We start from the raw sequence: 23035 nt of genomic DNA on the forward strand, positions 1-23035 counted from the left end.
TTATTTAATTCTCTGGAAAGATATATCTTTGTTTAACTTGTATTTAACATTGATCAGGATCCAGATTGCATTAAGTTATATGTTAACTTGTAGATTTCTGTCTCAAAGAAATATAAATAACTAGTCTAGTAAAAAAGATTATGGTTACAGTTTTATTGCCCTATAGGACATTAACTGGTTTTGAATCTAATTTAGCAGTCTTTTCCAACATTTTTTCAGTGTCTTGAATTCACTTTGAACCAGCTTTACCATTCTGCTAGTTCACTTATAATGAGTTAAACAATCTTTGACGCAGTCCATTTTTACTTGTGCAACAGTTATATTTTTAACTTTTTAAAAAGTATATGGTGACAATCACATTTTAAGTATGCTTCAAGTTAAGGGAATACACTAGATGTTTTCCTCAGGGACAAAATAATATATTTAGAAGGTAGCAGGGGCACTTAGGGACATATATGATATCCCTAGGGCTTGTGGGTCAGGCATAAATTGGAAGTGACCTAGGAAACAGCATCACATTTAAAAATCGTAGGCATATTTAGATGGCAATTCCAAATGAGAACATCCTATCATACTACAGACCATTCTGATAAGCAAAACTGCATTATTACAACTGTAGGTTAAGAGAGATTAGATCGTTAGTTGATTTCTTTTTAATTTTACATTCCAAAGTCTTTTAGTAAAGGTTATTTTTTAAAAAGTCTTTGGAAAAAGTTTTGGAAATAAAGGATTTAGCGTTTTCATGTAACACAAAAAACAAAACCAGGTTTCATAATTTCACACATCAGTCTGTTTCAAGCAAAACTCCTGCTATGCAAGAGGCAACACACAGATTGGAAGTACTGTACTTACTACAGCTGGCTACACTTAGCAAAAGAGCATTTACAACTGATCTCATTTCTGGAGGCACAACCATTCTTGGGGATAGAAGCCCTTCGTTTTGCCTAGTAATAGATTGAGTTAGATAGAAAAAGGGAAAGGGAATGGAAAACAGGAGGTAAAAGAAAAAAAGTTATTTGAAAATACAGCTTGCAGCAGTAGAGCCAAGAATTTGACTGTATTATATACTATGTAGCTTCAACATTTCTACTTTGGAAAGTTTATGCCAACGACAATTATGCCAATTGTGCTAGAAAAAATTTTAATGGTAAAAATTAGTATCTTTTTATAATTTTAAGACCTAGATACTCTAGGGGAAAGCACTTTAAATAATATGCTTTATTTAAAAAAACAATAAAACACTAATATATTGCTATGCATTTCAAATCTTTAGCTTAAGGAAAAATCCATTTTCTCATCTTTATCTTAAAACCTAATTTCTCTCTTATTTTAAAAATCATGTTTTCATAAAAACAATTTACAGAATTTCAGAGCAAATTTCTAAAGCTTTATGAATGATTGTTATTATCCTTGTCTTGTTAATAGGTTAAATTGATCAGACTGGATCATAAAAAGAATGCTAAATAAAAAACTGGATGGAAATAAGCACTTCTGCATCTCTGTGGCTGTCTAAGGGCAAAGTGGCATATCTTTCTAGCAAGCAAGAACTTAAAAAAATACACTTTTCAATTTAATCCATTAACTCTATTTATTAGAATGTATCCTAAGAAAATAATCCGGGATTCAGATAAGTATTTTGGACGAAGATGTTAATAGCTGCAGTACTGGGCTAGGCACCGTGGTTCATGCCTGTAATCCCAGCACTGTGAGAAGCCAAAGCAGGTGTATCACAAGGTCAGGAGTTTGAGATCAGCCTGGTCAACACGGTGAAACTCTGTCACTACTAAAAATACAAAAGTTAGCCAGACGTGGTGGTGCATGCCTGTAATCTCAGCTACTTGGGAGGCTAGGGCAGGAGAATCACTTGAACCTGGGTGGCGGAGGTTGCAGTGAGCTGAGATCGCACCACTGCCCTTCAGCCTGGGCAACAACATTTCAAGGCTCCATCTTGAGAAGAAAAAAAATAGCTGCAGTATTTTAATAAAAGAAAAAAAGAAAGAAAAATCTAAACACCTCTCAAAAGAACTGTTAAAAAAATGAGGCGCTGTTAAATAAAGCAGGGTATATTTAAGTGGAATATCATATTGGTCATATAAAATACGGTTCGGAAAATTTTAAAACACATGAGAACATGGTTATGTTATGATGTTAAGATTTTTAAAAAAATGGAGATGTAGAATTTCATGTATAACATAAGATGTAAAACTGTACGTACAATATCATTATAACCATACAAAATGGACAGAGAAAAATGGGGAAATGGGGGAAATATGGCAAAATGTTAAGAGCTGCTATCTCTGGACAGTGGAATTACGGCTAATTTATTTCCTACTTATTTATCTCTTTATTATAAATTTTCCACCATGAGCTCATTTATGCACACACATCCACAAACACAATAGGGATCTTTAAATAGCTTCTAATTTCCTGTACGTTATGCCCCCTTTGATCCCCTATCAAACCATCTTGGGTTGTCTGAGATACATGAGCAGACTTGGTAAAAACAGATTTTCTCTAAAAATGCTTAACACTTCCTGAGTCCAGTGACAGCAGTGTTAAGGATATTAGAACTGCCTAATGTACTGACAGTTTTAGCATCATTTCTAACTGAGTCAACAAAAAGGAAAGTAAAATTATACAAACATGAAAAGAATTTGCAAATATATTATTTAAAATTGGTTAGAACTAAACTGATAAGGCTCAGCTCTAATTCTAGGCCAGTCATTTTGGTTCTTGCCCCTAACTCATTTTCAAACATCATTTACGGAAGTCCAAACTATTTGACGTCTTCTGAAATATATTTTCATTAAAATTCTATTTTGAGTAGACCCTTTGTTTAGCTGAGACAATTGGCTTAATATTTCAAGCCAAGAAAAACTCCCACTGAATGTGGAGAAAAGGCATTTGGGGCTGAATATTTCTAATTTGCTTGTAACACTGAATGTCTTGATAAGAAACTGCTAAATTCTCAAATTTACCAGCATAGAAACCTTTATAAGTTGTAGTCTGTATAAGTCTTCTGTGCCTGAAGCAATCTGACTTAAAGAAATAAAAATTACACTCTAAAAAACCAGAAATTGCCCTACTTCTTGGTACCATACATGTGGATTATCTTTTGTGAGAAAGTAAAAGGGAGAAATGACCTTTTCAAACTTAATTCCTGCATACAACAAGAATTTTGTAAAAAGTAATTCCAAATTTGCAATTAAAAAAAAAAACAATTTTAACAAATTGCTCTTGTACATTTCCTCTAATGTGTACAAAGGACTGCTTTTACAGACAAACAGGACAGCTGGCTGTGTCTGTTGCTTCGTAACAAACACAGGATCAGACACGAAAAGGCAACAAATGTGTGAAATCCAGCCTACCAACTGTCTGAGGAAACAGCCTTTCCTGGAGTAGAGATATTTTTCCAGCAAGGTTTCAAAAGAGACTTACAATGGACATAGGGTTTCAAACACCATAAGTTTTTTTTAAAAAGCTTCGGACTCTGAATTCAATGTAAAGACTAAAGAACAGAATGCATTAGATGAGGGAATAGCAGACTTTTTCTTAAAGGCCAGGTATTTTTGGCTTTGGTGTCTGTACAAGTAGTTCTTTGTAAACATTAGAGGAAATACACAATAATTCAATGTAAGATTGAAGAACATGGCCAAATTTGAATGAGTTAGATTAGGGGTTAGCAAACTTTTTCTGAAAGGTCAGATACTTTTTGACTGTGGTGGCCAGGTAATTTTGGCTTTGGTGCAACTACTGAGCTCTGCCCTCCTAGTACAATCCATAGATAGCATATGAATGAATGAGTGTGGATATTCCCCAATGAAACTTTATTTACCAAAAGAGGTGGCCGCTGAATTTGGCCCACAGGCTATAGTTTGCCAACCCCTAAACCAGATTATCTGACATTTGTAAATTAGGATCTCTGAATTATTTTGAACTGGAACAGGTGCCTAGGATTTTCAAGGATTGCTTCCTCACCTGCTTGGAGAGGGTAAAGGATTATAGACATTGCCATAGCAGCTGGTGTAAGAAGAATGTGCTGGAGTCTCGTAATCCGACAGCCCTATGGTTAACTGGGTCCTCCAGTTCCCAGAAGCGTTTGTAGAAGACACTGAAAATAAAAATGGAAAAAGAAACAAAATTAATAAAAATATAAAAAGTGAAAAATTGTTGAGGTCATTCAGATGTACACTGCAATCAGTTTTGTCAGAGTAGAGATTAAGAGAGTTTGGAAATAACAGAGTTCCTATTCCAATTTAGTGACTTCCTGGCTATGTCACCTTAAGCAAGTAGTTTATCCCCTTTAAGTTTCAGTTTTCTCATCCGTGCAGTAGGGATAATAATATTAACATATTCTTTATAGGTATGATCCCAGGATTAAATAAGGTAATTTTGAAAATCTTTAGCACTGTACTTGATACAGAGTAAGCACTGAATAAATGATGACGATTAATACTATTATTGAGAATAAGATTAATTGAAAGATAAATTTGCCCCCAGTTGGGGCCAGGGGTGGTGGCTCACGCCTGTAATCCCAACATTTTGGGAGGCTGAGGCAGGAGGATCACTTAAAGCTAAGAGTTTGAGACCAGCCTGGCCAACGTGGTGAAACCCTGTTTCTACCAAAAAATAACAAAAATTAGCCAGGCATGGTAGTGCCTGCCTCTAATCCCAACTACTTGGGAGGCTGAGACAGGAGAATTGCTTGAGCCCATGAGGTAGAAGTTGCAGTCAGCCAAGATCATGCCACTGCACTCCAGCCCTGGTGACAGAGTGAGTCTGTAACAAAATAAGTAAGTAAATAAAAATAATAAAAATAATTTCAGGTCAGGCTTAGTGGCACAAGTCTGTAACCCCAGCACTTTGGGGGGCCAAGGCTGAAGGATTGCTTCAGCCCAGGAGTTCAAGGCTAGCCCGGGCAACTGAGGAAACCCCATCTCCACAAAAAATACAAAAATTAGCCTAGGGTAGTGGTGTACGCCTATAGTCCCAATTAATTGGGAGGCTGAGGCAGGAGGACCACTCGAGTCTGGGAAGTCAAGGGTGCAGTGAGCTGTGTTTGTACCATTGCACTCCAGCCTGGCCCACCAGTCGAGATTCTATCCCCAAAAAAGAAAATAAGAATAATACATAAATAATTTAAAAAATAACCGAAAAGACAAGCAAGAAAACAATTCTCATATATGGCGAGAAATATTCCCATTCAGGCTATGGTGTTGTAAAGATGATGAGTTTGGGTTTGTCAGAGGCCTTGGAGGAAATGCGTTTCTTAAGTAGACTTGTTGAGACGTGACTATTCCTCAGCCAAAGACAACACTGGCCACTGGATTGAGGCTATTTTTTGTCTTTAAAAAAAAGTGTGTGTGTGTGTCTGTGTGTATGTGTGTGTGTGTGTGTGTTTGTGTGTGTGTGTGTTGGGGGAGGTGGGGCAAGGTGGTAACTAGTTCAGGAAGGAATTCAGGAAGAAGGGATTTAGTTCTACAGAGGAACTGAACTAGAACAAGACAAGGGGACAATTTGGGAGCAAAGCCCAACAAATGCCTCATCACTGGGCGTATGTTGTCCTCTCTATAAAACCAGTTCTGCTCCATGCCTTGGATGCACAAGTAACCACAACATCATGCCGTTTGTCCAAGACTTAAAAACCAGCACTGCTCTTTTCCATTTCCTGTTTCTGGCTCCAGACCTACTCCTCTCTCATACCCACAAAGTGCCTGTGATCACTAGGGGGCAACACATTCCAAAACTCATCTGTGGCCCTGGATATCATGAGGTTTTGACTAACAGATGTAACATTCTCAGTTTGAGCTTCTCAGACATTTCTGAACTGTCAATCAGAGATTCTGAGCCTTGGTAGTTAAAATGTCAGTGCTGGGGGGCTGGGTGTGATGGCTCACGCTTGTAATCCCAGCACTTTGGGAGGCTCAGGTGGGAAGATCACTTGCAGCCAGAGGTTGCAGCCTGGAAAACAGAGCCCAGTCTCCACACACACACACAGACACACACACAAACACACACACACACACACACACACACACACACACACACACAATTAGCCAGGCATTGTGGTGCGCACTTGTAAGCCTAGCTACTTGGGAGGCTGAGGCGGGAGGATTGCATTGAGCCAAGGAGTTTGAAACTGAGTGAATTAGAATGGCATCACTGACTCCAACGTGGGTGACAGACTGAGACTCTGTGTCCTTAAAAAAGAAAAAACAAAGGAGCTGAGCTAGAATAGGATCTCCATCCCACCTCGGTTATTTAAAATCTACCTAAGCTGCAAAATTATCATAATAACAATAAGCTTAACAATAGCAATCACTATATAGAACTGTTGCATACATTAAATAGGAGAGCGGAAGTAATATGCTGAATTTGCGTGGCATCTAGTAAGCTGCCCACAAATGGTAGCTGTCATTACTAAAACTGAGTCACCGAGACAGCCTTCAGGTGGCTGGAAGGGACTACAAAGCCTGGACTAATTTGGCAAATGACTGGAAATTGATCTCTCCATGAGAATGATGCCTGCCTGTTGTAATATATTTCTGTAGTTATAAAGTGGAGACAGAAATGAGGGGAATTCCAGAAGGGAATTCTAGGCATATGGATTCCATCCCTGTAGTTCTTTAAAGAGCAATGCCTTTTGGTTTGTGAGGCCACACCTTGCTGGTGTCAGCAAGGCTCACACCAAGTCTGAAACGGGAAGCATCACCTCCATTCTCACCTTTAGCCCAGATACTATGCTAACAACCAGGAATGTTGAGGTTCCTAGTTACACCTGCTTCCCCCATGGGGCACCACCCCAGTCCTGTGCTGTAGTGACTGTTCACACTCATCTCAGCCCTCCTTGTTTGGTTTTTCCCTTTTAGTACTCTGCCCCACCCTGCCCAGGTTTGATCTGTGAAAGTTTCTCACATCTTGAACTTTAAGAGAAAAAAAAAAAAAGTGTTTTCTAGGTCAGAGCCATAAATAAGAAATAATTACAGAAGCCCTTTCATATGTTAGATGTGGTAATAGATGGCACAGCCCTAGTGGAAGTCCAAAGTCCTACACAAATAGGAGAGAACTTGAACCCAAACAGAAATCTCCATGGAAACGCCTCTTGTCAACAAGTATACGAAACTTTTAAAGGTGTAGTTTTCACTGAGTACTCATACAATGATTCAGGAATCCTTATACTATGTCTCACTAAGGTGTCATGCTGAAAGGGAGAAGATGACACTCACGACTTCTGGTTTTCTGGCAGTTTGAGAATGCATTCATTTCTTAGAGTTTTAAAATTGGTTAATTTTAAAACATTCCTCTGGCTGCTCACTCAGCCCGTTGTGGCCAGGAACTAGTTCAATACTGGGTCCTCCATAGCTTGAATGAGGCTGTTCATAAATAAAACCATACACAGAGCCTCCCCTATCTTCTATTTCTCTGCTTAAAGTACCTAGCACAGCTGGTAGTAGCAGGAAGTCCTCCACAAATGTTAGCAGAGTTAGGGGCCAAAGTCAACATCAAGGAAATAAAGGAAACATCTCTAATCAAAATTATCTTTTAAAATCCCTTTAGTCAACCATAAAGTAGGTATATATGGATACTGAATTACAATATGCATGGCAGGCACCGTGGCTCTCGCCTGTAATGCAAAAACTCTAGGAGGCCAAGGCAGGAGGGTTGCTTGAGACCAGGAGTTTAAGACCAGCCTAGGCAACAAAGCAAGACCCAATCTAAGCCTCCCTGTTTCTACCCAAAAAAAAAAAAAAAAAAAAAAAAAAGATATGCAAATTACTTAGAACAGTGCTTAATCAATTACAGTTCCTATCAGGGCTATTATGAGCCTTATGTAGGTACCTGAGCATTCAAAATGGTCCTTAGATGATCAAATCTTGGTGGTGAACAAGGATAGATATATAATTCTAATGTCTTCTGCTTACATGAGGGTTTACTCCATTCTTTTTTTTTTTTTTTGAGACAAGTCTCACTCCGTCACCCAGGCTGGAGTGCAATAGCATGGTCTCAGCTCACTGCAATCTCTGCCTCCTGTGTTCAAGCAATTCTCCTGCCTCAGCCTCCTGCGTAGCTGGGACTACGGGCACATGCTAATTTTAGCCCAACTACACACTCGGCTAATTTTTGTATTTTTAGTAGAGACGAGGTTTCACTACGTTGGCCAGGCTGGTCTCAAACTCCTGATCTCGTGATCCGCCCGCCTTGGCCTCCCAAATTACTGGGATTACAGGCATGAGCCACTGCTTCCACCTGTACTCTATTCTTTCAAAATATCAAACCTCAATGATGTGAACACATTTAATAGGTGTGTCTATCAATGTAAATCCTAAAAAGATAATGCAAGTGAAACCCCTAACACATTCCAGCATAGGTGACTGAGTGAGACTCTGTCTCAAAAACAAAACAAAACAAAACAAAACAAAAAACAACAAAACCAAAATCCTAACACAAGGCAGCACAGAGAGTACATGCTCAATCAGTTTGCTGGATATGAATCTACAATTTGCTTCATTACACTCAAGTGTACTGAGTTCTTTGGAGGGCTGGAAAGAACTGTTTTTAAATGGGAAATCCTGGTTGTGGGGTTCCACCGAATGGTTACCACTCTTTTGACCTTGAGTACTGGTCCCATGATCCGTGAAGTGGTTCTGGGTGGGCAGGAACATAATGTAAATAAAATCCAGGTGTCGCATGTTTTTACAGTATTCTCACCTGAAGAGTAGGAGGATGCACGACTGCTTGGAGAACAAGGTCCTTGCAGGCCCGCAAACCCCAGACATCTCTGTGATCCCCTGTCTGAATCAAAGCTAGTCTGTGGGCTGTGGCCCTGATCCTTCTGCCCAGAGGCCCGCTGGTACCAGCCACGCAGGTGCTCGGCAACTAAGGCCTTGTGGATGTTTTTGGTGATGTGCTCAGATTTTGTGGCATCCTTTCTTGGCAGCCGGAGAGTTGCATATGGGTTATGGGGCACCCGGTCGACCTCATCTTCGTGAAAGGATTTGCTGTAGTCCCTCTGGCGTTCATATCCATAGTGGGCTGAGGATCGGTAGGAAGGGTTGACACTATACTGTCCCTCGGTGTCATTCTCATAGACATAACCACCACTGTAATAGAAGTCACACTCTGCATAGGGTGTGTACCCGGCAATGTAGTAACTGGAAGGTGGTGGCTCCTGACTCTTTGAGTAGACACCATTCCTCAAACTATCCTTTTGTGCTAGGTTGGGCATGCTTCCTGAATTTGAAGTAGAAACATTCTGTTTCTTTGACCTCCTCCGACCCCTGGTGCGAGTGTCCAGGGTTTGGGTGGTGTAATAGAGGCCGCTAACTGGTGTCACACAATAATACTCTGTGCTTGATTGGCTTGTATAAGAAGACCCATCATCGAGGATTTCTGTGCTGCTGCTTCTTTGGGATTTGGAGAGGGAGAAAAATGGCTTATCACTGTCCATCTCAGAGAGCAGATGGGACTGGGACTCTAGGCTTCCACTCCGCTGGCGGCAGTGCTGAGACGAAGATTCGGGTCTGAAATAGGAGAAAGCAAATTTGTCAAAACCAAGAAGGAAAGGAGGACCCAAATAGGAAAAAAGAATACCATGCTGAATGACTGAATAGCTCATGAATCGCAACAGGACTTTGAAGGTTGCCAAAGCTGACTGCACAACAGAATCTATTTGTTCACCAAATCTATTGGCTCACACGTTAAGTTCATTACCACGGTCAAAATGAGAAAAGAACTGGGTTCTACTAGGTCTGCAAGCCAAATCCTTCCTTGAGGGTAGGGAAAGACATAAACTGATGATGCACAGTTTGCATTGGAGCCTAAAGAAAAAGCCCAACATGTCTTCAGAGAGTCTGTCTTCCTAGAGGATATGAAGATGTGGTACATTCAATTCTGGGCTGAGTCACGGCACTGGTATTTCCCAGCTGCATGAGCTCAGACAAGATATTTAACCTCTCTGAATCTTGCTTCCTCTGTAAGATGAGGATGAAAACAATATCTTATTACCTCACAAAAGGCTTGCTATAGGGACTAAATAATACAGTGCATATAAAACATTTAGCATAGCACTCACAAACATTTCAAAATGTTGCCATTGTTACTAACTTCATCCTCACCACTGAATAATGAATGGTAATACGTGACTGGGGAAATTAAGGTACTAAAAATCTAATGTATACTTGAACAAATCAAATACATTTTTTGCCAACATATTTGAAACCATAAGTTAGCAGAGAATGTAAAACCATAAAACAAGGTCCTGCTACAGAAAGTCACTTGAAATGATTAAAAATCGCAACACAGCAAGACAGAAGCTCAAAGCAAAAATCAACAGAGCCAAAGCAATGAGAATGAAGCTCTCTTACTCCAAGTGGCTGCTGCTGTAGGCGTTTCGGGTGAGAACTGGTGTGGTGGGCATGCTTCGTCCTCCCTGGGGCCGCCTCTCCAGAGTTTTGTAAGGGCTGCTGTGTGTCGACAGCATTTCTCTGTGATGATAAAAAGAAGAATTCAGGAAATGATGAATCTCTCAACATCTCTGGGGAACTTGTCATAAGCTGATAGGAAACTTACTAGGAGCCCAAGGAAAGGGCATATAGGGAGAAAGATAGGAAGGGTATCTTTGTGGTTTAGTGTCCTGGTACATCCTAGGTGAGTTTTAGTGGAATCATATACGGTCTGACTTTCTAGTCACAAATATGTAGAAAAAAAAGGACTTTTAATAAAGAGTACACATGTGGCCACTAGCCACATGTAGCTGCTGAGCATTTGAATTGTGGCTAGCATGACAGAGGAACTGAATTTTAAATTTTATTTACTTTAAATTGGCTACCACAACGCTGGCTCTTTGAATCTACCATTTCAGGCAAAAGTTCCTAAATGCTAATCCACAAACTGGGATAAAGTGATAAAGTTTTCACTGGCCTTTAACAAATTACAAATATAAAAAGTGTAGGTTATATTTTCATAAGTAAAAATTTATCCAATTTGGATAATCCATTAATCTACCTTGATTTTAAGAATAATTGTCTTTATTTAAAAATTTAAAAAAATGTCTTCTAATTGGCCCTTGTAAAGCAAATACCTTCCATCTGTGCTGAGATGTAGTATAATATGTTCACCAAAATCACACACATCGTAAGCTTTGGAGCCTGCCAAGTTCCAGGCTACCTAGGTTCAACCCTTGATTCCCATGTTTACTAGTTGATGAACCCAGTGAAGTTATTCGTGGTCCCTGGCCCTCAGTGTACTTATCTCTAAAGAGTAATGACAGTAGGGTTGTCATGAGCATTAAATTCATTAATAAATTACATGGGAAAAACATAAACTGTCTGGGACACAGTAAATGGTCAATAGCAGCCAGGCATGGTGGCTCATGCCTATAAACTTAGCACTTTGGCAGATCACCTGAGGTCAGGAGTTCAGGAGCAGCCTGGCCAACATGGTGAAACCCTACCTGTACTAAAAATACAGAAAGTAGTGGGGCATGGTGGCACACATCCCAGCTACTTGGGAGGCTGAGGTGGGAGAACTGCTTGACCCTAAAAGGAGGAGGCTGCAGTGAGCCGAGATGGTGCCACTGCACTCCAGCCTGGGCAACAGTGGTAAGACCACACACATCTCAGGAAAAAAAAAAAAAAGAAAGAAAAGAAAAAAGAAAAAAAAGGTAAGCGCTCAATAGAAATGTTATATAAAATTAATATAAAATCAAATTAACATTAAGTGAAATGTTAACTTCATTCAATTAGTATTACTACAACAATGATAGTGGATTTATTGTTTATATCAAAATATTATTTCTTTCATGGATTCATGGTGCTATTTGTTTGACCATTTCTTTTCTTTTTTTTTTTTTTTTTTGAGACAGAATCTCACTCTGTCACCAGGTTACAGTGCAGTGGCATCATCTTGGCTCACTGCAACCTCTGCCTCCCAGGTTCAAGTGATTCTACTGCCTCAACCACCCAAGTAGCTGGGACTACAGGAGAGTGCCACCACGCCCAGCTAATTTTTGTATTTTTAGTAGAGACAGGGTTTCACCATGTTGGCCAGGATGGTCTTAATCTCTTGACCTTGTGATCCACCTGTTTCAGCCTCCCAAAGTGCTGGGGGATTACAGGCATGAGCCACCACGCCCTGCCTTGTTTTTGGTGGGGGTTGAGTGGACAGCACCTTGCTGTACAGTGGCGTGATCACAGTTCACTTCACTCTTGAAATCCTGGGCTGAAGCAATCCTCCTGCCTCAGTCTACCAAGTAGCTAGGACTATGGGTATGCAATACCGTGTCTGGCTAATGAAAAAAAAAACCAAGGGCCAAGCGTGATGGCTCATTCCTATAATCCCAGCACTTTGGGAGGCCAAGGCAGGTGGATCACCTTAAGTCAAGAGTTCAAGACCACCAGCCTGGCCAACATAGGGAGACTCTGTCTCTACTAAAAATACAAAAATTAGATGGGTATGGTGGTGTGTGCCTGTAATCCTAGCTACTCAGGAGGCTGAGATGAAAGAATCGCTTGAACCCAGGAGACGGAGGTTTTAGTGGGCTGAGATTTCACCACTGCACTTCCAGCCAGAACAACAGAGCAAGACTCTGTCTAACAAATAAGTTAAAAAAAATTTTTTTTTAAATGTAGAGATGGGGCTTCATTAGATTGCCCAGTCTGATCTCCAACTCTTGAGTTCAAGTGATCCTCTCACCTTGGCCTCCCAAAGTAATGGGATTATAGGTGTGAGCTGCCACACTCAGCCTGTTTGAAGATTCCTTTTTAGGCAGACCAACCACTGGTAATCCCATCTTGTGTCCTATTTTTTTTTTTTTTTTTTAAGGATTCGTCCATACAGCCAAATTCTGGGAACCACTGGCCTGTCAAGTTTCTTATTGCCTGGATAATACTGATGACTGAGATATTTAAGAAAATGCTTGGATTATCTATTTTACAGATTATAAAACGGGTTTAAGTGCCATGTTTATTTGCAGGATTGGAAATCAGTCCTGCCACTTGGTTTGGCAGAGTGGATTTTAATGACAATTTCCTTAGACCAGTGACTATGAAACTGAACTGAGGACACTATGTCCAAATCCAGATGATAATTAATGTCCCTACAAGTTAATATAGATTGAATAGACTTTAAAGTCAAGGAAATGGTCTAATGCATTTTAAAAGACTTCTTAAAAACAGTTTCATTTGCTGCAAACAACAAATAACTGGGTTAGTTTCTATGCCCCAGTTTTACAAGATAACATCCTCTGGAAGGATAAATAAAAACATGTAAAAATGTATCAACCACACACTGCATTTTGGAGGAAAAAATTTCCTAGTGGTAAGGCATTAACCTTATGGATAATATGAGGTCTCACCTGGACTGCCTGGTATCCACAAACTGTTCATTGATGGACGACTTTCTGAAATGGATTCGCTCAATACCAAGAGACTTAGGGGGAAGAATTCTTGGAGAATGAGGTACTGAACTTGATCGCGGCCCAGCAACAGAGAAGGCGTCACTGGCTATAATAAGTAAAGGGGTGAATGAAAAAAATCAGTAGGTAAATCAATAAGTAAATAAATATCTTGCCAACACCTTAAAAAAAGAAATTGGAAGATTTAGTGAACAAAGTGTTCTTCCAAAGATGATAGTTTTAGAAGTACATAATGTTCAAGAAGTTATTTTTTATATTTTATATGCCAGAAAACATGAAATTGCTGAACCCTCTTCTGGGACCTGAAATATCTTTTGCCAAATTCTACTCTGAGAGAGTAAATCACTCAAAGGGAATCGGTAATAGAGCAGCTTTTAAAAAGCTGTATTAAAGAAAATCCCCAGTGTGGAAAGAACCAAAGGGACGTTAGCCTGGATCATTTTTGTTCACCTTTACTTTTAAAGTTTTTAGGCCTCAAGAAGAAAGAAAAAACAAAGCATAAAAAAAGATAAAAAAGGATGAAGGTAGTGAACAAAAAGATGATACAAATAAAAAGGAAAAATAAAAGTTTTTAGACCTCTTAGGCCAAAGGCTTATCCTGTCATTTAAAGTAACGAAACTGACTTATGCTCCATCATTAGAGGCTTGCTATGTTTCCCACTGATAATTACATTTTCAAAGAGGAATGGCAAGGATGACCAAAGAAGTCTGCAGTGGTGAAATTTTATGTACCACAAAACCTGGGAAAGGTAAAGCAGTAGGGGGTGGCTTCCTGAATTCTTCAAGTCATACCACAGAGAAGCCAACTCATCTGATTAAGGAAAAGAGATGACAAAGAAATAGTCTACTAGTTGATAGGAAACCTATTCTACAATGAAATGTATTGAACAAATACAGGCCATTACAATCGATACAGTCTACCTCTATGAAACAACAAAATGACAGGTAGCCCAACGTCTAACTGTGCCTTTCTTCCTAAGTGAAAGAAACTTTCATTTATCTAAAATGTGAAAGTTTATTTCATATTGTGAAACATAAAATGATTTTATTTCATATTGTGATGAATTCAGTGATAATCAAAGTGTACACTCTAATATCCTGGTTTTGATATTGGACTCCAGATATTTAAGATGTCACCATTGGCCGGGCGCGGTGGCTCAAGCCTGTAATCCCAGCACTTTGGGAGGCCGAGGCGGGTGGATCACGAGGTCGAGAGATCGAGACCATCCTGGTCAACATGGTGAAACCCCGTCTCTACTAAAGGTGCAAAAAATTAGCTGGGCATGGTGGCGTGTGCCTGTAATCCCAGCTACTTAGGAGGCTGAGGCAGGAGAATTGCCTGAGCCCAGGAGGCGGAGGTTGCGGTGAGCCGAGATCGCGCCATTGCACTCCAGCCTGGGTAACAAGAGCGAAACTCCGTCTCAAAAAAAAAAAAAAAAAAGATGTCACCATTGGGAAAAGCTGGCTGAAGGACTCTTTCTATTAATTATGGAACTCTCCATAAGCCCATGATTACTTCAAAATAAAAAGTTAAGAAACACTTCAGAGAGCCTTAAAGTCCTTACTGAGAGACTTAGACAATCCTGTGAAAGTGTTCTGATTTCCTGAAGTCATGGGATTTTGTGTGGTCCTGTTTTTAATGCTGAGTTAACCTGAGTAGGTGTTAATCATGCATTTCCTTTCCCAACCATTTTGCATAAATGTAAGTTAGTTTATTCTACTTTTTGGCAAAAGAAAAACAAGTAGGCTTTACTTAACTAAGAAAACTATCTTAATTATTTCAGAATATCTAACATTTTTAAACCAAAAAAGGAAGAGCCACTTACGATCATCATACGTGGTGGTATCAGACAAAGAGCTACTCTCTGAGGGGATTATGTCTTCTGTGAATAAAAAGAACTGCTTTTAGTATAAATATGCATTTATACAATTAGAGGGGCCTTAGAAGAACAACTTTCAATGGGGTAAATTTTATCTTCTTTTAAAAAAATGTAACTAATTACAGTACATTAAAAATAACTACTGCAGTAAGAATTGACTCAGATACTAACAAAAATCAAAACATCTTACATATTGTACGAATATTACATTAGATTATTTCTTAAAATGGAACAGACTTAAAGGGAGTGCTGGTTTTAAACTAGTTTTCGGTGTTTCTTCTACACTGGAGGAAAACTTTACCTACATATTTGGTGCTTACAACCAACAAACTGGAAAGAAAAATCATGCCATTCTTATTATAAATGCAAAATGTTATATAAAACACAAATGAATCCTCTTTTGAGAATCTACTCTTAGTATAACTTGGTTTTTCACCTGTTCCTGAAAGAAAGGACCTTCTCTCTTCTTTTTCTTTTTTGTTTGTTTTTGAGACAGGGTCTCATTCTGTTACCCAGCCTGGAGTGCAGTTGTGCTATCATGGCTCACTGCAACCTCAACCTCCTGAGCTTAAACAATCCTCCCATCTCAGCCTCCTAAGTACCTGAGACTACAGGTACACACCACCACACCTGGCTAATTTTTTGGATTTTTAGTAAAGATACGGGTATCACCATGTTGGCCAGGCTGGTTTTGAACTCCTGGGTTCAAGCGATCTGCCTGCCTCAGCCTCCCAAAGTGCTGGGATTAAAGATGTGAAGCACTACAACCAGCCAAGCTTTTCAACAAGTTTCTCAACAGTGGCACTACTGACATTTTGAACTGGATAATCCTTTGTCCTGGGGAGCTGTCCTGTGCATTATAGGATTTCCAGCCCCGCTGGATGAGAACCACTGAATTAGGTTTAAGTCTTGGTTTTGCCGTTTATTGACTGTGAGACCTTGGGCAAATTACTTAATCTCTAAGCATCACCCGGCTGAACCCTACAATGGAGGTAACAACAGTACCTATCACGTAGTACTGGGGTGAGGTGTTAGAATAGCGGATGTAAAGCCCCTAACCCAGCTCCCAGCATTACATGACAAATGCTCAGTAAATGTTAGCTAGACTTGCTGCTTTTGTTACCTAGACACTGTGTTCTGGTTGGCAATGACCATGACACTCTGACTATAGCTGGTGTCCATTAAATGCTAAATAACATGGCCCGGCAAAATGATTCATACCTGTATCTCAGCACTCAAGAGGCCGAGGTTGGTTGATCACTTGAGGTGAGGAGTTTGAGATCAGCCTGGCCAACAAGTAAAATCCCATCTCTAATAAAAATACAAAAATTAGCCAAGTGTGGCGGGGCATGCCTGTAATCCCAGCAACTTGGGAGGCTGAAGCAGGAGAATTGCTAGATTCTGGGAGGTGGAGGTTGCAGTGAGCTGAGATCACACCACTGTACTTCAGCCTGGGTGACTTTGTCTCAAATGTAAAAAAAAAAAAGTATTCAGTAAAGAGAAATAACTCAGATGTATTGATCTGCATTGGCAAATCATTCCATATTTGGTTGAGTGTTTCAGCACAAGGTTCTAGGTAAATATAATCCTTCAATATAAACTTCAAAACCATTATGAAGGGAAGCTCTCCATCCAATCTCTAATGTTAATCTGTATCAGAAACAAGTGAACTATCTATTAGACACACAGTGGTGCCAGTATACTCAGCTGTCAGACACCCTTTCACTGTAAAGGGGAACATTTAAATTTTGCAGTTTCAGGATGAATGGGCCATAACAAATGGCCATGAAGTTAAGCACAATGCTAATCACCCATATCTGTAGGTCTAGAAATTAACCACCCCCAAGGCCAAATGGATTTCACATTCAGTCAAAGCTACTCTACATTCTTCAGCTGTAGTGCACTAAGACTTGTGTGTTGATATCTGTATATTCCCTTTCCAAAAGCCACGTCTCTGCTTTGTAAATTACGTGTTCTGTACCCAAGTATAATCTAAACTCAGTTATGGTATTTCATCAAATCTAAGATTTATATTTTAAGCACCAGTTAAAAAAAAAAGTAATGTGAAATGCCACTAAATAGTGGCTACAAATTGAAAAAAAAAAAAAAAAAAGTACTGCCAAGTACGATTGTAACACACCATCTAGTGTGTTAAAAACTATCACAAGGCTGGGTGTGGTGGCTCACACCTGCAATCCCAGCACTTTGGGAGGCTGAGATAGGAGGATTGCTTGAGCTCTAGAGTCTGAGACTAGCCTGGACAACATGGTGAAACTCCATTTCTACAAAACATTAGCTGGGCATGGTGGTACATACTATAGTCCCAGCTATCAGGAGGATCACCTGAACCCAGGAAGTCGAGGCTGCAGTGAGCTTTGATGGTGCCACTGCACTGCAGCCTGGAGGACAGAGAGCGATACTGTCTCAAAAAAAAAAGAACTATCCCAATTTCATAGATGTTAAAATGGAAAAAAAAATGTCTTGCAATCAAAGAAATGCAATCATATTTCAATCACCGCAGCTGAAAACCATGCCAATCACCACGTAAAGCCAATTGGACTTTAAATCTACCTGTGATTTCTTAGTTTACTTTTATCCTGAAAATTAAAGTCATAAATCTATAATGTTGAGAACTTGAGAAATACAGAAGAGCATTATTAAGAAGAAAATTAAGTTACTTGAAATTTCACAACTATTAGTATTTTATTTCTTGTCCAGTCTTTGTGTGTGGTTATTTCTACAAAATTGCGATCATGTTGTGTTAACAATTTTATATCTGGCTTTTCTGCATTCCATGTTATATCATGACCATTTGCCCATATCTTTATTTTTAAATTTTATTTACTTTTTCTTTTTTTCTTTTTCTTTTTGAGACAGGGTCTTGCCCTGTCACCCAGGCTGGATTGCAGTGGTGCAATCATAGCTCCCTGCAGCCTCGTCTGCCCAGGCCCAAGTGATACTCTCATTTCAGCCTCCCCTGTGGCTGGGACTACAGGTGTGCACCACCACACCTGGCTACTTTTTAAAATATTTTTTCAAGAGACGGGGTTTCACCATGCTTGCCGGGGTGGTCTCAAACTCCTTAGCTCAGTGTGATCCACCCACCTCGGCCTCCCAAAGTGCTGGGATTACAGGTGTAGGCCACCATGCCCATGCTGTCTGTATCTTTAAACAGCCTTCATAAATCACAGAATTTTAAAATCAAGTTTACATTGTTATAAGACTGAAATTCCAAACAATTTTTATCCTAAGGAACCCCAGATTTGTCAGGCACAGTGTCTCACACCTGTAATCCCAGCACTTTGGGAAGCTGAGAAGGGTGGATCACCTGAGGTTAGGAGTTTGAAACCAACCTGACCAACAGGGTGAAACCCTGTCTCTATTAAAAATACAAAATTAGCTGAGTGTGGTGGCGCATGCCTGTAATCCCACCTACTTGGGAGGCTGAAGCAGAAGAATCACTCGAACCCAGGAGGTGGAGGTTGCAGAGAGCTGAGATTGCACCACTGCACTCCAGCCTGGGCAAGAAGAGCCAAACTCCATCTCCACAAAAAAAAAAAAAAAAAAAAAAAAAAAAAAGGAAAGAAAACTTAGTTTTGATCATCTAGTTTTTCTTTTATCTCTCACTAAATTAACTAGTAACTGGTTTGGAAATGCTACATACCATTAAGTATTGAGTACGGACTCAAAAAAAAAAAAAAAAAAAAAAAAAACCACCTTACTTGTTACTAACCTGGTAGCACTGTTGCTTTCTGGCTGGGTTTCTTTCCACATCTAATTCGGTATTCGTTTATTGCATTTTCAATCTCCTGGAGCTTTCTCACTGCATCTGTGTAATCTTGCTTTCGCTTTTTCTTCACAGTTTTACAAAGGTCTGGCTCACTGGCAAGTTTCTTTGCAGCTTCCACCAGCTTTTGTTGTATTAGGAAATTACTCTCCAGCTCTTGCAAAGTAGGATCCTGCATTTATACAACGACAGCTTAATTTTTATGGACACATACGACCAACTCTCACATGCATTGTGTAATAAAACTTCTTGTGGACTTTCTCAAACCAGATGTTCTTTGAGAATACTATCTTCCCAAGTTTTACTGCATAGACATCCTCAAACACTTTCCTTTCCCTGTCTTGAACTTCTCATTAGTCCACACCTTTTCTCTTTTCAAGGACCCTTCCTTGGGTCTTTCATTTGTTCAGTTGGTTGGGTCAAGATCACAGTTTTCACAGATATATTCTTAGCTCAAAGCTCATGGATGCAGAAGGTTATATTCATATGCATAGCTTTAGAGACAGATAAATTTGGGTTTGACCTTCTTTCTGGTGGTTTCTGGTTGTATGACCCCAGATACATTGCCTAGAACCCTGTGCCCAGAACTGACACACAGCTTCATTTTTTAATGGTTCAGTATTTTTTCATTTGTAAAACGAAGATAACACCTACCTTACGAAAGTAGGTTGAAGATTAAATGAGATAATACATGTGCATTGCTTAGCTCAGAGATAGGTATGCAGTGAGCACTCAATAAATAGCAAAGATTTCCAAAGATGGGAACAGTTAAAATTTTCTAAAGCTAAGATGGTCGAATTTCTATAAGAAACATAAGTACGGTCATATTGACTGATGACATGCAAATGAGAAAGTATTATACACTCTATATCGGCTAACAAATGTTTTATCTTGATTGTAGCTCAGTGCTGTGTATGTATTATCTCATTTAATACTCACTAGAACCCTTGGAGGGAAGTCCAGTTATTACCTACATTTTACAGAAGAGGAAAACTGAGGCCTGAGAAATGAGACTATAGAGAGGCTAAACTATTTGCTATTATTCAGTTTTAAGTAAATGAACCTAATGCTGCAGTTCTTAATTCTTAAATACTGCCTCTCAATTGAGAAACATTTGGAGTTTCATTGAATGCTGTCTTTGATTTGGGGAATAAAGTAGCGAAAAGTAACTCAATTTTGACTGGAGTGGGGATGAAAGAAAAGAGTTCAATTTGGTCTACACGATCCATCTCTATTGGTGAGATAACATACAGCAGAGACGCAAAAACCAAAGGAAGACGCACACTATACTCAGACAGCTTTCCTGTCTCATGATTAATTGGAAGTCTGAGATGTTGTCCATACCTCTTCACTCGGCAGCAAGTTGTCATCTAATTTGAACGCAGTACCTACACGTCTTCTGACCTGAGGAGGCTTCTCGCCTATGTTCAGGGGATACTCCTTTGGAATTTTGCCTGTAAGCTCCTGTAAAACAGGACAGGATTAAGAGCAGATAATTGACACTGGTCCAAGTTGTCAAACACAATTTGATAAGCCCAAAAAAGCAGACTCACAGCCTCCCGCAGACAGATCTTCTTAAGCTCCTCAACCTTTTTCAGAAGTTTTTCTTGTAACAGTTTCTCCTTCTTTTTTAGTTCAAGGATTTTCTCTCTCTTTTGCTCCTCACTAACTTCTGAGTCTTGAGAACCTAGGGAATGGGGGAAGGGCAGGGAAGGTTTACACAAGGCACGTTTCCTTCCTTTCTAAAGGACAAAGGATTTTTAAGCTAAAGCTGCTTATTAAACGGTAGTTTATTTCTTTTCTCCTTGTTTCTCAACATAATAAAAGGAAACTGGAAAACATTTTCTCATTCTTCTGGGCATCAAACAGAACCTGGTAATAAAATGTGCCTTTCTGGATTCTGGCTCAGTCATTTTGGGGATAATCATAAAATGCTTAATGTCCCAGACACACCCAAGGAAAATTTTCATTTTTCTGAGCAGAATAGAAGGTAAGATGGTTCTTGAATAGTTGTTTCAAGTGTTCTTTTTAGAGAGTAAGTAAGCAAGGAAGGCCGGGCAGGGTGGCTCATGCCTCTAATCCCAGTACTTGGGAGGCCAAGGCGGGCGGATCATGAGGTCAAAAGTTCGAGACCAGCCTGGCCAACATAACGAAACCGTGTTTCTACTAAAAATACAAAAATTATCAGAGTGTGGTGGCATGTGCCTGTAGTCCCAACTACTCAGGAGGCTGAGGCAGGAGAATCACTTGTACCAAGGAGGCGGAGGTTGCAGTGAGCTGAGATCACGCCATTGCACTCTAGCCTGGGTGACAGAGTGAGACTCTGTCTCAGAAAAAAGAAAGAAAGAAAGAAAGTAAGCAGGTAAGGAAAAGAATAATCTGTGTGAAGAAAATTCAGATTTACAAGTTGACAGTGAGATTTAGATGGGATGAATCATTTTAGTAAAGTTACATATACTTAACGATAAGAGATTCCAGAATTTTTACAGAGGAAGGGCTTAGGGCAAGCTATCACATTTGAATGGGTATGCTTGTAATCATGTTTGTACAGCATTTTATACTGCATGGGGAATTAGACAATTATCTGTATCAAAAACTAAACGCTGGGAAAAGCAGCTACTGTGGAAAATGTTCTTTGAAGCCACACATCTGTACTCACCAACCTTGCATCTCATATTACTTGCACAACCTATTCATAATTTGACTTTCTATATATTCTTTAAAAAACTAGCCTTAAATTTTTATTCAAGTTGCTTCATACATATTTATGGACATACTTATCTATTCCCAAAAGAATAGATTAAAAGATGAATTTAGAAGTGGTTTATGACCAAAGAAACAAATAAAATAAAGATGGCCTGCACGTTCTCTAATCCCAAGATGTTACCTGAGGAGATTAAACTGCCATTGCTCGCCATAATGAACTGACTTTTCGCCTCCAGTGTCACCAGCTTGGAGGCTCTCTGTGTTCCTGTCTCAGTCAAATCCATTGCAATCTCATCTAAACTCCTGGCTGAAGGAATTTTTGCCTAAGAAGCATACAACAATGAAACAGAATTAACTCAAACATACTTCAAATTCATAAAACAATTAAGTTAACATACAATAAAAATATCAACACAGGATAATTTAAAATTTTTGCATATTCAAGTGGGATTCTTCAGACAAAACACACACACACACACACACACACACACACACACACACAGACACACAAAGCCTTAAGTGTTGTAGTTAAAATGTTTTAATAACTATATGTGATTTTCTGGTGGTGTGGTTCAGCTACTAACTTTAAAATGTCATCAGCAACATCACCACCAGCAATGTCACCAGTATATGAACATACCAGTATGTCACACATGCATGCCAAAAAGTTGGCCAGTCTTACAACTTTTAAAGCACTTTACATAATGCCTATCGTTTAAACATATAAAAAATGGAAACAGTTGGAAGTTGAACACAACAAAATCTCAGAGAGCAAAAATGCTTGTGCTTGCATCTTTTCTAAGAAGGCTTATGTTCTGAACAGAATGCAAAAAGGGAATCTGTCCCTAAAGAAATGCTGCCAGTTACTTACTTTGCTTTGCTTCCGGTCCAAGTAAAACTGATGCTGACTAATTGCCATTACCCAAATGGACTTGATGAGAGAAGAGTTAGCATACCATGTTTGCACAAAGAGGCCACTTTGCCCAAAGGTTCTTCTTGACACTGAAATCCTGAAAGATTTAAGAAAGCACTCAAATACTTCCCCTCCAGCCCAGCATGATGCAAAATATACCCTGTGAGCAGCGTTGTAACAAAGTATCTTCTTCTTACTTGCCTTTCTGTTATAAAAACTCTTATGCAAATGAGGCCCAAGTTTCTGATTTTCTCCTTTCACATCAAAACAATTCAGAACTAAGTAATCACTTTCTGGATAAACAGCATTTTTAAAAACACATACAATGATTTCAA

The 23035-nt window shown here is 39.4% G+C and overlaps 1 protein-coding gene across 6 annotated transcripts in view; it reads right to left on the reverse strand.

Annotated features, from left to right (window-relative positions):
* Nucleotides 1-23035, reverse strand: part of FRMD4B (FERM domain containing 4B) — a 362743-nt gene that overhangs the window by 3250 nt on the left and 336458 nt on the right. For 4 of the 6 annotated variants that reach the window (XM_074404537.1, XM_074404536.1, XM_074404534.1 and 1 more), the window contains 11 exons: nt 22659-22797; nt 21969-22110; nt 20635-20768; nt 20426-20545; nt 19028-19253; nt 15241-15297; nt 13355-13502; nt 10365-10484; nt 8710-9521; nt 3979-4111; nt 853-944 (listed from right to left, as the gene is read on the reverse strand). In XM_074404537.1, the coding sequence (XP_074260638.1) occupies nt 853-944; nt 3979-4111; nt 8710-9521; nt 10365-10484; nt 13355-13502; nt 15241-15297; nt 19028-19253; nt 20426-20545; nt 20635-20768; nt 21969-22110; nt 22659-22797 (2123 nt within the window). The remainder of the gene's footprint in view (nt 1-852; nt 945-3978; nt 4112-8709; nt 9522-10364; nt 10485-13354; nt 13503-15240; nt 15298-19027; nt 19254-20425; nt 20546-20634; nt 20769-21968; nt 22111-22658; nt 22798-23035) is intronic. The other 2 variants (XM_010350118.3, XM_074404535.1) reach the window with 1 other exon arrangement.

The sequence above is a fragment of the Saimiri boliviensis genome, chromosome 8 (genome assembly GCF_048565385.1).
Source record: "Saimiri boliviensis isolate mSaiBol1 chromosome 8, mSaiBol1.pri, whole genome shotgun sequence".
Classification (NCBI taxonomy): Eukaryota; Metazoa; Chordata; class Mammalia; order Primates; family Cebidae; genus Saimiri; species Saimiri boliviensis.